At 37.7% G+C, this 13,653-nt stretch overlaps 1 protein-coding gene across 5 annotated transcripts in view; it reads right to left on the reverse strand.

The window, feature by feature from the left end:
- LPIN1 (lipin 1) overlaps nt 1-13,653 on the reverse strand; it is a 79,386-nt gene that overhangs the window by 13,841 nt on the left and 51,892 nt on the right. For 3 of the 5 annotated variants that reach the window (XM_004176861.6, XM_030270036.4, XM_030270040.4), the window contains 7 exons: nt 13,501-13,594; nt 11,946-12,133; nt 10,932-11,025; nt 8,478-8,547; nt 5,589-5,681; nt 4,203-4,276; nt 2,065-2,209 (listed from right to left, as the gene is read on the reverse strand). In XM_004176861.6, the coding sequence (XP_004176909.4) occupies nt 2,065-2,209; nt 4,203-4,276; nt 5,589-5,681; nt 8,478-8,547; nt 10,932-11,025; nt 11,946-12,133; nt 13,501-13,594 (758 nt within the window). Of the gene's footprint in view, nt 1-2,064; nt 2,210-4,202; nt 4,277-5,588; nt 5,682-5,800; nt 5,879-8,477; nt 8,548-10,931; nt 11,026-11,945; nt 12,134-13,500; nt 13,595-13,653 lie in introns of all 5 variants that reach the window. The other 2 variants (XM_030270038.4, XM_072926354.1) reach the window with 1 other exon arrangement.

Raw genomic sequence — 13,653 nt, forward strand, 5'->3', positions numbered from 1 at the left:
AAATACAACGGAACAGTAAGAAGATATATCAATTATGTGGGAACTGAGTGTGATACAAATGGTATGGAATGGGGTAGAAATTGTATTAGGTTTGGCTGAGCTGGAGCTCATTTCCCTACAGCTGCCCTCACAGTGCTGTGCTTTGCACTGGCAGCTGGAAAGGTGTTGGTGCTTTGGGCACTGCTGAGCAGTGCTGGCACAGCACCAGCACTGTCCTTCCAACATTCCCCCGCCATCAAGGGGCTGGGGGTGGGCAGGATCCTGGGAAGGGACACAACCAGGCCAGATAATCCAAATTAACCAAAGGGGTACTCCATACCATACATCAGCTTAGACATAAAAGTTAAGGAAAGGAGGGGGAACGAGAGGCATTTGTTATTTTACAATGTTTGCCTCGCAGAGCTGAAGCCCTGCTTTCTGTGAAGTAGCTGAGCATCCCTCACTGGTGGGAAGTAGAGAATATACTTGTTTTTCTCTTTGCTTATCGACCTTACATTCTCTCTCCCATCCCACTGAGAAGGGGAGTGACAGAGCGGCTTGGCTGGGCACTTGGCATCCAACCAGTCAACTCAATTTGGTCACACTGAATTTTATTGCTTTCAGTAGAGATATTCTAAGTAACAACAGCAGAGGCTTACCCTGTGTGGCGTATACTAGGCATTGATTTGTAGAACAGAACAAAAAAAAAATTCTGTTTCACAATCAGGTAAATTTTTTAAAAATCCCCAAATGTTCACATAAACTGTAACAAATGATGGGATGGGAACCATCTATGGGCATTTCCCACTCTGAAAGGCAGATACATATGCAGAAAGAAATCTGAGTAACAAAAATTCCATAAACTGGAATTAAGACCTTTTCTAGGGTGATTTGTGTTCTACAATATTTTATCTCTTTTGTACAGTAATTGACCTCTCACATCACATGAACTATTACCCTTCAGCTTACACTAACTATCCTTAATTCTACCACTTTACTGCCCTTCACTGTCTCCTGTGCCACTTAGTGACATGAGTGACAAGAAGCTACTGATTTGATTCTATTTGAGAACCTAGCTGTTCATTTTCCCAAGACCTGTAGGAATTTCATACTCAGTATATCTTTTCCTTCATTATCTTTCATTGCAACTTTTAAATTAGTTAAAAATTGAAAAGGAGGTGAGAATACAGAACTCATGGGTAACTAATGAATCTCACCCACTGTTTCATCAAGAAACCAATTTAAGAGCAGTTTTAACGTCAGCTAATTTCTGCAAGGTTTCTGAAACTGTAACATCCCACTTTATTTGTGTAACCCCTGATCCCTCTTTGCAACAGAAAATAATCAACACATCTCATCTGTCACTTGGGAAAAACTGCACTTCTTACAAATTATCCAGACAGTGAGTGATGGGCTGTTAAATGCTGTATGCCTCATGTGAGTTTCCTTCAGAAAATTAATAATCTGTACCTAAGACGACAAAAAGTATTTCCCTACAGTAGCCCATTTTTCCAGGTCAAATTGAAATGTACAGAACACAAAACTGCAACAGTTTTGTCATCATTAGCTAAAACACCTCTGTCACAGAGGAAGAGAATTGACTTCAAAGAAATGAATAAGCTCCAAAGAAATCAATAGTCTGGGCTCATTATAAATTCACAAGCAGCTCTTTCAGAAGTTACTAACAGAAAACTGTATTTATGCAAAATATTACTATCTGCCTATAAATGAGAGAAAAGGAAAAGAGAGGAAGGAGAAAGAAGAGACGCCTGTTAACTTATACACATTTCACGTACTACAAGGAAGGATGTGGTTCCAATACAGTTACTCAGGTGACAAATACACACTTTGGAATTTGGTATTTTTCTAAATGAGATCCCACTCCAAACCCCAGCACTTGCTGCAAGGAACGACATTCATGTTTAATACAGAAAAGAGAAGGGAAAAGGCTTTTTTGAAAAATATAACAAGAGAGAATTAAATGCAAAACGTAAGAGCTAATTAAGCTTTGAAGCCTGAATAACAGTAAACATTTATGTTGTATTAGAAATGCCATTTCAGGACAAGGATGTAAAATTAACTCACAAGTTGGTCAGAAGTGAGGCGAAGTGATTTTTTGTAACTGATTCCAGACAATAATGAGAGATGACTGGAGTTAGTTTGTAATGACCCGAGGTTTTGTTTGGCAGCTCTAGGGTCTTCATCACTTGAAGAAGATTCATCTTTTATTCTGGAACATTGCACACACAGAAAATGATGTTATCATGTCAGTAAATGCATCTCAGTATCCATTAAAAATGCATTAACAGTGAGTCACCAAATAAGTCATTGATTCTCTGCTACCAAATTCTGTCTCACAAGAGGTCATTCATACCATGAGTTTTAATATATCAGTGAAGTGCCAAACTTTCATTCACACATTTCCCATTATTCAAACTTGGATTGTTACAGGCAAGTGAATGGCTATAACAACAGTTTCATTACTTAAATTTAATGAATATAAATTCATGTATTATATTAACTCAAAAATCTCATATGATACAAAAATAATACCCATTAGATACTATAATGACAAAAAAAATCCTCTGTTCTCAAAAGAAGAAAGAGGCACTTGCATGTTGGCTTTCTTGCAATTTCCCTCTTCTCTCTTCCCACAAAGAATTTAAAAATTCATTTTTAAAAAATGGAAGTTATAGAAGTTCTATTATACAAAATAACTCCTCCTGTTCTTTCAATGAGCAGCTTCAGATGACTGGATTATTCTTTTCTGGGATATGCAGGATTACACTGTTCAGAATACAATGATGAAAAGTCATAAAACCTGAGCTCCCTCACAGTCCTCTGTTTAAATGCACATTGGAATAATTACTTTTGTTCTCCTACATTTTTTAGAAACTGCTTAAGGGTATTCTTCCTCAGAAATAACATTTTCCTACAGTAAAAAAACTAGCACTGTAGCTGTAAGTAAAAACTCTTTCAGATCCTACAAATCTGATCTTTAAAACAATCAATATTTGGCCTTTTATTTCAATCATACCTGGAGGTTGTTTGATGTTAGGCAGTCTTGACCCAATATCAAGGTACTGCATGTCATGACTAGCAACATTTAAAAGCCTATCTTATCCTTTGTGACATGTAATCTCAAAAGCTTTACTCAACATCCCACTTGTCATATTTTGCTTGCAAACAACAATTTTTTAATGAGAGATTTCTAAGGCCAGTTAAAATTTAAACAAACAGAATTCAGAATCTAGTCTGCTTGAACTCTTAATACCACTTTAACCTTATTTTTAAACAACCATGCAAGAAACAGACCCCTATGTTACTTGCCATCCTTAAAAAGAAAATCAGCCTTTCCAATTTACTCTGGCTCTCGATCTCAGAGAGGCAATGGAGACAACAGCTAATCTCCTACAGAATGAGGAATCCTCCTTCCAGCACATTTGCCTGGACTGCAACTTCTGACCACCAGAAAGAATGAGAGCTTTTTCTTCTAGAAGGGCAACCCCTGAACCTTACTTATTGAGCATGAAGCATATTTGAATCTGGTCCTTTTCAGCTGTAACTGCAGCCAGCACAAACAAGATGTCATTACATTAAGATGTATATGCAGAGAGAAGGGAAAAGGTAGGAGAGCTGTCCCTGGCTAACTCATCCCTCTAAAGCTAAAACTCATCTTATGGGACCCTCCAAGGTGAGATTCTGGCTATACACTGTGATTGGTTAGGAGCACAAGAAGGAATAGACTTCTGCAATCCTGGAAATCACGACTATTTCCTGTGGAAAACACTCTGGAAAGTCCCTTAAATTTCCAAAATATGCAGATAGCAACTAATCTGTCAGGCCATAAGTCTAAATAAATCTTAAAAATTAAGCAACTGGGATCTGACAACAGCTTGGGTTCATCTCTGATGTTCCCTTAAAAACTCTAGAGGAATACATGTAGCTTTGGAGAACTGCTCCAATCACAGTTTGTTTCCAGGGGGCTGGAATGTGTGTCCCAGAGCTGCCAGCCAAACCACAGAAATGCCAGAGTGCACTCACAAGGTCTGTAGCCCTAGCATGGGTTGGGGCCTCCTATTTGGACTTCTGTAGTGCAATGAGTAACAAATTGAAAGTATTTCACTAAGACAGTATTTCTTTGTTTGAATAGTTGAGGTAACTTGCTTTTGTTTTAAATGTCACTCTTGCTTGTTTCAGGTACAGATAATTTTTGGGGATACCTGTTTGCCCTGCTCATCTGTGAAGAGTCTTCTGTAAGTCCACTCTCACTCATACCTTGCTCTGGCTTTGTTTCCTGTAAAAATACAAGTATGAGTAGCTGTGCATATTCTGCTGAGCAGAAAGTACATGTTTTTAGAAAAATATTTGAAAATCAAATTCTGCCTTGTACGGATTTGGTAAAAATCACCAGTATGTGTGTCTCCTTGGTAGGTAAAATAAAACCCTTAAAGAAAAAGGCAGTACAAAGAACTAAAAACTGCAACTATAAAACTCAGAACAATAATTTAGTTTTGCAGGGAAGAAGTAGAGAAATACCAGGTTTAACATCTGGTACGGGGATCAACTCCAAAGCTACTCAGTTCATATACCTCAAATAGCTAGATTTCACCTGAGAAAGCAAAATATGACCTGGGAGAAGGAAACAATTACCTTTCAATTACTCACAAATTACTTTTCAGAGAATCATTTAATTCTTAAATCCAGTAAAACTTTCTAAATTGCTTTTATCTTGAGTAGATGCTGAACACTAACAAAGTCATTCCACAAGATTTTTAAATAGTGAATAGTTCTGCTTTACATAGCTCCATTTAAAGTTGCCACAGCTCAAGAAAGAACCAAATACTTCCAGAGAAAATCTTAAAAACTTCAAATAACTATAAAACTAAAATCTCATGCTCTGAAACCCATACCCACAGATCAGTACAATGGTTATCTCATGCAAGGTTATAGAAGTTCTTGACAGAGGCACAGCCATAAAATTGTATTAAAAGTCATTTTCTCCCCTCAAGTACTAATGCTTCAGTAGTATAAATTAATATGAAGAGGTTTTACTAGCCAACAATATTTTATATAAAGCTTTGGTTTTTTCAGTTTTCCAATGTTCATCCGTCAGTTTAAGATTGTTATCACAAACTTCTAACGCTCTGAAAAGAAACTCAAAAGACTTTCAAACCAATATATATAGTCAGTTTGCCATCTTAGGTTTTGCTGAGATTTACAGCTCACTCTACTCATAAATATGTCTGCCCTTTGACCATCAAAAGAAAGATGCTGAAAGCTAGGTAATCTGAGTGAAACCTTTAAATTAGTGGCACAACTCTGATTCTAGGTTTCCAAACAGAGATTTACTACATTAGATACTACTGCCTCAGATTTGTGTAATGAAAATAAATCAAAACTCTTCAGGAAAAAGTTTCAGGTAGGATCTGATCCAAAGTTTTCTGCAGTAAAAACAAACCAGACTTCAGACCATGTTTAATGTGTATATCCTCAGGCAAACTAAGTACCAAGTTACCCTCTGAAGGAAAGTTCTGAGGGATGAATATGCTGATACCCAGCCTTCCCACTGCAAGCAGAAGGAAACTCCGCTTGCTTCTTAAACTTACCTCTTTAATAGTGCTGTTCCTCCCTCGCCATGAAAACCACCATCTTCCACCTTTCTTTGGCATCTTGTCCCTCATTATAGATTCCACAGTTGCCTGTGATAAATGGATGGTAACAAAAAGGCCCAAAATAAAGGACAACCTGACATACGTAAATGAAAAAGTGCCAAACACACAATTTTAACTGATAATAAATAGAATAAAAGTAAACATACTGTCTGTGGACCATAAATTCTACTAAAGCAAAATCTAATGGTATCCAGAGCTGCTCTGAAGTAACTTAAGCATGAATACTTATGATATTTTGAAAAGGAAAATGAAAAATAAATCAAATCAAAGAAGAAAAAAGCATAAAGAGATATTAGTATAATGTCTAGAATGGAGAACCTGCTGTTTCTAAGTTTTTTAGTACAAATTATACATTTAAAAAAAAATTAAAATATCACTTCCTGAAGGAGGCATCATGCAAAACAGTAACAAACTGACATGCAAGAAAGTTATTTACAAAGTTTGTATTTAATCACCAGCTTAGCAAAAAGCAGTTACTAGCTTTTATGAGTTTATAAGTTATGAGTTTATGAAATATCATGCTATGAACTTGTCTGAAAATGTCAGAATAGTTTATTTTATAAACCTTTTCTACTTTACATTGGTTCTACATACTAGACACCAGTAGAAAAGTTTCTTTCAATATCCATAATGGCTGGAGCCTTATGCATTTTAACAAGGGGAGCTGAATTATTTCACTCAGAGAGAAGCAACAGAAGGAACAGGAGAATATTAAGGTAAAAGTGGCACAGGGTTTGGTACACCCTTGAACAGTTTGGCCACTATATTTCTGAGATGATAGCTTCCACTGCAAGTAAGGTCACCAAAATAAAGCTGTGATGTTTATTAATGATTTTTTTAAAAAATTTTAAAAACCAAGAACTCTTAGCAGTTAAGAGGGAGCTGTGTTCAGATAATGTGTGGTACAATGGATTACTTTTCTCAGTTTTTCCATAGGTTTTCTTCACTATATTATCTAAAGTATATGAGAAAAAAAGAAATGACAGAGGAATAAAGTTGAGTTTTTCAAACAAAATAAGAAAAACAGGGAGCAGATGGAGCTATGGAGAATGGAGTACCACAATTGAGAAAAACAGCTATAATTTAAGGAGATTCTCAAACATGTCAACAACTTCAAGCAGATGACCTATAAACTTTTAGTGGGGGAATGCTTACAATTAGATGTGCATTGAAGTGTATTTTACAGAACATCAATAATTTTTTTTTGCAAAAATTTACGTTTTCAAACACTTCATAAACTCTGTTTATTATTAAATTATCTTAGTATTTCAATTCCTTAACTTTATTACTACAGCAAATCAAAACTCTAAGTAACAAATGATGAAGAAAACCAGTACAATGACTGGTAACATAAATGAATCATTTTAGTTTCAGAGGTACAGTAAACCAAGTAAACCTTTCCAAACATGCAGACTGTTCAAACTATAAATATTGACTTCTCCACTAAATTAAAACTGCAGTCTCAAGAAAGTTATCAGCATTCAGAATATAAATTAACCATTTAAAAAACCCAAGCACATTTGGAATTACACACTCATAGAAGATTTTTCTCAACTGATAACCTATATGAATAATGACATAAGTATAAAGCTGTTGAAAGAATTGCCATCTGCTGCAACATTATGGAAAATATTTTATAACACTTCTTTCGATTTACCCATCCTAGGCAAAACCCAAGACATCTGGCTCAGACTTTGAAGTGTTTAATTTAAAATGCAGCTACATTACATTATTTTTATTGCCACTGAAGACCCAAGAGGCACCTATCAAGGTCTGAATTACTCTGTGTGAGCACCCAATATACAGTAGGATAAGTTCTGTGGGCATTTGAGTTCCATGGGATGAATCGCACCTTTGATGATTACCAGAACATTTGCAGTAATGCACGAAACATCTGCCTCCGTGACATCTTTCACATTTAAGCCACATGTACCAGATACTTGGGATTTTTAGGCTCAATTTATTTTACAGTGGGATGGTACCATGCAGCTGCACAAGACTGCATATAGAGGAAATGTGGCACTAAGAAAGAAACACTGGCAGAGAGTATTCTGGGCTTTATAGAAATTTTTAGTCCACAGTGATGGCAACAGAGATAGCATTTGAATTCACCCAGAACAATCCCAAAGACATGTGAAGTGCTGCAAAATGGCAGGAGGAAAGTTTAGGTTCAAAAATTTATTAAATTAAATCTGTGTCTAACCAGGACACAAAATGTTGATAGTGGTGATACTACTGCTTTAGATACATTTACAGTATTTCTGTCATGAGCACCTAGGTGGCACCAGGTCATGCAACATTGAACTAACCTCTTCAGCACATTTATATAAGACAACACACACTGTTGTCACATAGTCATAGAGCTATCTGGCACTAACTACCTGGGTTATGAACAACTAACTGAGAAACAAAAAGCTAGCAAGCTGCAGGCCTTCTTCATCTAGCATTTAAACCTTATTCACTGAGGTTATTTATATTGCCTTAATAGTATATGCTGTATATATATAAAACAGAAAGCAAACACCAAGTATTCGGCTACAGCAAACACTAACATGGGTCAATATAATTTATGTTTAAAATCCATACTAATGAAGTAAAAAAGAAGTTTTCCTACTTCAAAAAAATTGTAATAACTTTAGCCTAGCAAACACTAGTCACAGACCAAACTTAGTCCTTATTTAGGCCATCACAAGATAGATGAATGATTATGTGTGGGTAGATTTTACTGATGTGCAGATTTTCTTATACAACCCATTTCCCTCCCTTAATCAGTGGCATCATTTCCAAACTCCTCCTCTTACCAGCCTTCATGTTCAATCTCACCTTGGGCAAGGGTTTCTGGAATGCCTGCATTGCCAGCAGAAGGGGACCAGCTGTCGTCCAGTTGTAGTACCTGGGCACGCAAGGGAGACAATTACAGCATTTTGTAATCCCAAAGTCCCAATTCACAATCTACCTGGTATTCACCACCTGGCACGTTAAAGCCATGAAGCAGAGGTCAAACTCTGACCTGCACTAGTAATAACAGACCCATCTTATCCACAGAATGCTCACAGGTATTTACCACATATATTTTTCAGGGCATGCAAGAGACTACAGGCCTTGAGTATAAAGGGTGTTTGTCACACATTACTCAAGTCATCATAGAATCACAGAATGGCTGGGTTGAAGGGAACTTAAAGATCATCTAATTCCAGCTCACCTGCCTTGAGCAGGGACAGCTTCCACTAGTTCAGGTTGTTCAGGGCCCCATCCAGCCTGGCCTTAACCACTTCCAGGGATGGCACATCCACCACTTCTCTGGACAACCTGTTTTAGTAACTCACCATCCTTAACATAATAAAGAATTCACCCTAACATCTAATCTAGATCTCTCCTTTTTTCATCTAAAACTGTTCCCCTGTATCTTATCACTATTACCATATAAAAGGTTGCTCTCCCTCTTTTTTCTAATTTCCCTTTAAGTACTAAAAAGCTGCAATGAAGTCTCCCCAGAGCCTTTCTTTTCCAGGTTGAACCCCAACTCTCTCAGCCTGTTCTCACAGGCGAGGCACTCCAGCCCTCTGATCACCTTTATGTCCTCCTCTGAACCTGCTCGAAGAGGTCCATGTCTGTCCTGTGCTGGAGACCCCAGGGCTGGGATGCAGCACTGCAGGTGGGGTCTGAGCAGAGCAGAGGGGCAGAATCCCCTCCCTTGACCTGTTCCTGCTGCTTTGGATGCTGCCCAGGACATGTTTGCCTTTCTGGGCTGCAAACACACACTTCCGGCTCATGTCCAGATTTTCATTCACCAGAACTGCCAATTCTTCTCTACAAGACTGCTGTCAATGAGTTCATCTCCTAGCCTGTACTCATATCTGGGATTGCCCCAAACTAGCTGTAGCATCTTGCATTTTAACTTCTTGAATTTCATGAGTTTCTAGTGGGCCCTCTCCTCAAGTTTGTTCAGGTCCCTCTGGATAGTATCACTTCCTTCTGTTGATTCCACTGCACTACTCAGCTTTGTGTCATCTGCAAACGTGCTAGGGGGTGCACTTGGTCCCCACTGTCTATGTCATTGACAAAGATATTGAAGAGCAGCAGTCCCCAAGACAGAGCCCTCAGGGACACCAGCTTCCATCTGGACAAAGCAGTTGAATGCAACTCTCTGTTTGCATCCATCCAGCCACAGGCCTTATTATATTCCTCTTTACCACAGCATAAGCCACATTTTTACAAGCTTTTTTCACTGCTTTTCTACCAAGGAACCACATAAAACTTAGGGGCTGCAGTCTGTAGGATGTCAAGCTCCTGCATTTATATGTTGAACATGGCTCAACCCTTGTTGCAGACAGCAGGACAATTACAATATCCATTGTCTAGGCAAGGTGAAGTTCACATGACATTAAGAGAATATGACATTTAAGATCCTCACTCAGGCCTCCTCTCTCCCCAGTACATTCAGCAGGCAGATAAATACTACCATCAGATTCAGAGAACAGTGTCAGGGAAGCAATGAGTGACTCACCTCAGACCACAGAGAGCTGAGGTCAGGTATGAGGCTGCAGCATGCACAGTATAAACTATCACCTGGCACATCAACCTTGCATGAGCCATGTCTGTGACTAAGGGTAGCCAAACCTCTCTAAGTGCAGCACAAAGCCACGATCTCTCCTCTGTTTGTAAGGTGCAAGGAACTACCAAGTTAAAGAACACCCCAAAAAGCTGCATCTGGCTTAGAACACAGAAATGCCCTTCTGCCAGCAATTATAAACATACAAAATAATGTCTTAGCCTTGCAGAAATGGAAGCCTCAGACTTAGTTGGTGAAGTTCACAAGCCTTGAAAAGCAATGCCTCCACAGAGGCATATTAGCAAAATATTCAGTATATACAAAAAAAATTGCTTGGTACTGAGTGACTGGAAGCCGACTGATGTATCCCTCTAAATATTAGTTAGTTAGTTATTCAAACTCAGGGCAAGCCCTAGCAAGTTCACATTTTACTTCATTTTTACTCTGTCAATTGAATATGAATACTATTAGCATTTAGTAACAGCTTCTTGAAATTCAAGCTGTGTCAGTAATAGGTCATCTGAAACTGCTCTTCATTTTCAGTTCAAAGGGGGAAAGGTAACTAGAAGGACCTGAATTCATTAGGAACTTGACTCTTTCTGTCTGATTCCAAGCTACAAACATTCAAAACCTGGTTTTCAGCTGCAGTTATACAGAGGTAATGCACTGAAGTGACAAAGAAGTGTCTCTGTTACAACAGTATTTTTTTTCTGAAATATACTTACTTATTTCCAATCTTAACCACAAGGTTAGGGTCATCAATGATAGCAGGATTGTCCACAAACTGCTGATATGTTACTGCATGTTCTAAGAACTCTTCTGTGGGGGAAAAGAAGTTACATTTGTAAAGCATGCATTTATAGATGCCTGGGATGGGCCAACCTAAACCTCTCAGCACCTCTCAGACACATTAGACACAGACTTCATTACAAGGGTGCTGAGATTTAACTACAATATGGAAGCAAGTGGCTCAGAGACTCTCGGTCTCAGAAGATGAGTGTTTCTTTGTTTCTGGGTGTCTTTCCTTTCAAAATACAACCTAAAGTGAAACTCAGGGATTGAACTGTGAGGGAGGAAAATTTCCTCGTAGAAAAAATATGTAATTTACAAGTGATCCAGATGACAGTATGACTCAAATAAATCACGGGATATTTGAAACATTTTAATAAGTAGCTTGTGAGCAGCAGTCAGTGTAGCATCAGGCTCATATGATTTTATGACACCACATTACTGCAGAAAGTACAAGTGTTAACACATTTATTTTCACATGGCCATATTATGCCACTGGAAGTTTAAGGCACAAAGTATTGTGATTTATCTAAAAATTACACAACAAACTGGAGGTAAGGCAGGATTCAGGTTGAACTTTTCAACTCCTTCTCCTCATGTTCCCATTTATGGATCACCTTTGTCACTCCTGACTCCAACAGCTGTGAATTTCCTAGCTATATACTACACTAAGTGGCAAAAGTATCATTAACACTACTACTGTGATACAAGACACAGCACTATCGGGAAGTAAAAATTCCAATAAAATAATCCCAAAAATTTTCATATATGGTGGATTGTTCAAATGTGTTAAAAATCAGGAGAAGTTCTAGGAAGTTTATCATTACATGGCCAGTATCTGTCTTCTCAACCCAGTGCTGAGTACAGCCACAGGAGGGCTCTGCAGCCTCAGGCTGGGAAGCTCAAACCCAGCTGCCAGCACATGTCTGCAATTCACACTCATCCTGTACCTTTGGTTATCTCTTTGTTCTCAGTAAGGCCTCCGCAGAGAGAAATGGCAATGGAGGGCAAGTCCCGAATTCCATCCGAGGTGCTTTCAGCCCCACTGTCAACACCGGAGCTCCCGACAGACTGCGGAGAGTGGCTGGCCGGCCGCGGCCCCACATCGGCCGTGCTCTTGCTTTGGGCATTATCCCCACTGGAAAAGAAAAATCAGGAATTCAGTCTTCAGGTGTTCATTCCCAAATTTACTCCCTTTAACATGTATAAGCATAGGAAAAAAAAAAAAAAAAAAAAAAAGGAAAAAAAAGAAAAAAAAATAGCGCCAAAAAAAATGAAATCCCCTTGTTTAATTTTTACAGCAAAACAAAACAAAGTAATATAGACCTTGTGTGGCCTCCAATATTAAATTGCTTCTGCTTACTTGTTTAAACAAGGCATGTATAATTATAGCTTCACTTATTTATAAGAGCTAGGAAAATAAGACAATAAACTATACAGTCTTAGTAGACAAAATAATGGTACAATAATCAGAGTTTATACTAGTAAAACTATTCCCATACAGGAACAAGAATAAGCATGTAAGTTTACTATTTAGTTTATATTAACTATATAAACCTATAGCTAAATGCAAACAAATTATGTTCATGTTTGTGTATTTATGTGTTATGTATATATAAATAAAACACTCTACATGTAAACTACTAGGATTAAAATTTCAGAAACAATAAATCATTATACCCACTTAAAATCTGATGAGATCAATATTACAAAGTTCAAGCTCATCAAACTCTGCTTTCCACTTCAGATTTATATGAATGCATTTGAGAAGAAATTTTCAATCCAACATTTTTCCCATATAACTAACCCTTCTCAGTTTTATTGAAATGTTAATATTACAGCAGCTGAGTTTAAGCAAGCAAAAAAAGAAAAATAAAATAGACAAGCTACTTTAGTTGTTGCTCAATGACTTTCATAAACTGACTAGAGTATATGTTGAAAGAGAACTATAAATGTTGCAAGACACTCCAATAAAGATCAGAACAAGCTGGAAATTGTATGTTCTGAGTGCAGTATTTTCATACGTAAGTCTGTCATTCATCTTCCAAAAATTATTTTCTCACATTCACATTTATAGGTGAATCAACCACAGTAAAGCAACATTAGACCAATAATTTTCTGCTAATACTGGTACCAGTAAAATGTAATCTTTATGGTAGTAAGTCAGGACATGGGGATAAATATATCCCAAGGCCACCTGCTCTCCCAGGACATGTGAGTAACACTCACAAACATCAGTGTATATTACATAACCATCCACACTCAATATATGATGCTTAATTAACCAAAATAGAAAACCAGCTACAAGCACCTTTCCCAGACTCAAATGCAGCACCTTCCAAAAGTTCTAATATCCCTCTCTAGGAAATTTTACTTTCCTTCTGCCTTCATCTCTGCTTGAACCCCGAAAAACACATCTTATCTGGTTGGCAATGAAGAGTTTGATCTAAATATGGAAGGTGAAAAGAGCTCTTTAGAAAGTAAAAATATAAGCAAAAGACATACTTTTTGGGGAAATAAAGTGCAGCAACTTCTGGATCCATGTCAGTGAGGTCATCTAAATAGACACCATCAGCACCAAGATGTCGACTCCGTTTGTCTGTAAGGGACAGACCAAATAAATCTATTAATTAATATTTTCTGAGTAACAATACAGAG

Source organism: Taeniopygia guttata, chromosome 3 (genome assembly GCF_048771995.1).
Source record: "Taeniopygia guttata chromosome 3, bTaeGut7.mat, whole genome shotgun sequence".
Classification (NCBI taxonomy): Eukaryota; Metazoa; Chordata; class Aves; order Passeriformes; family Estrildidae; genus Taeniopygia; species Taeniopygia guttata.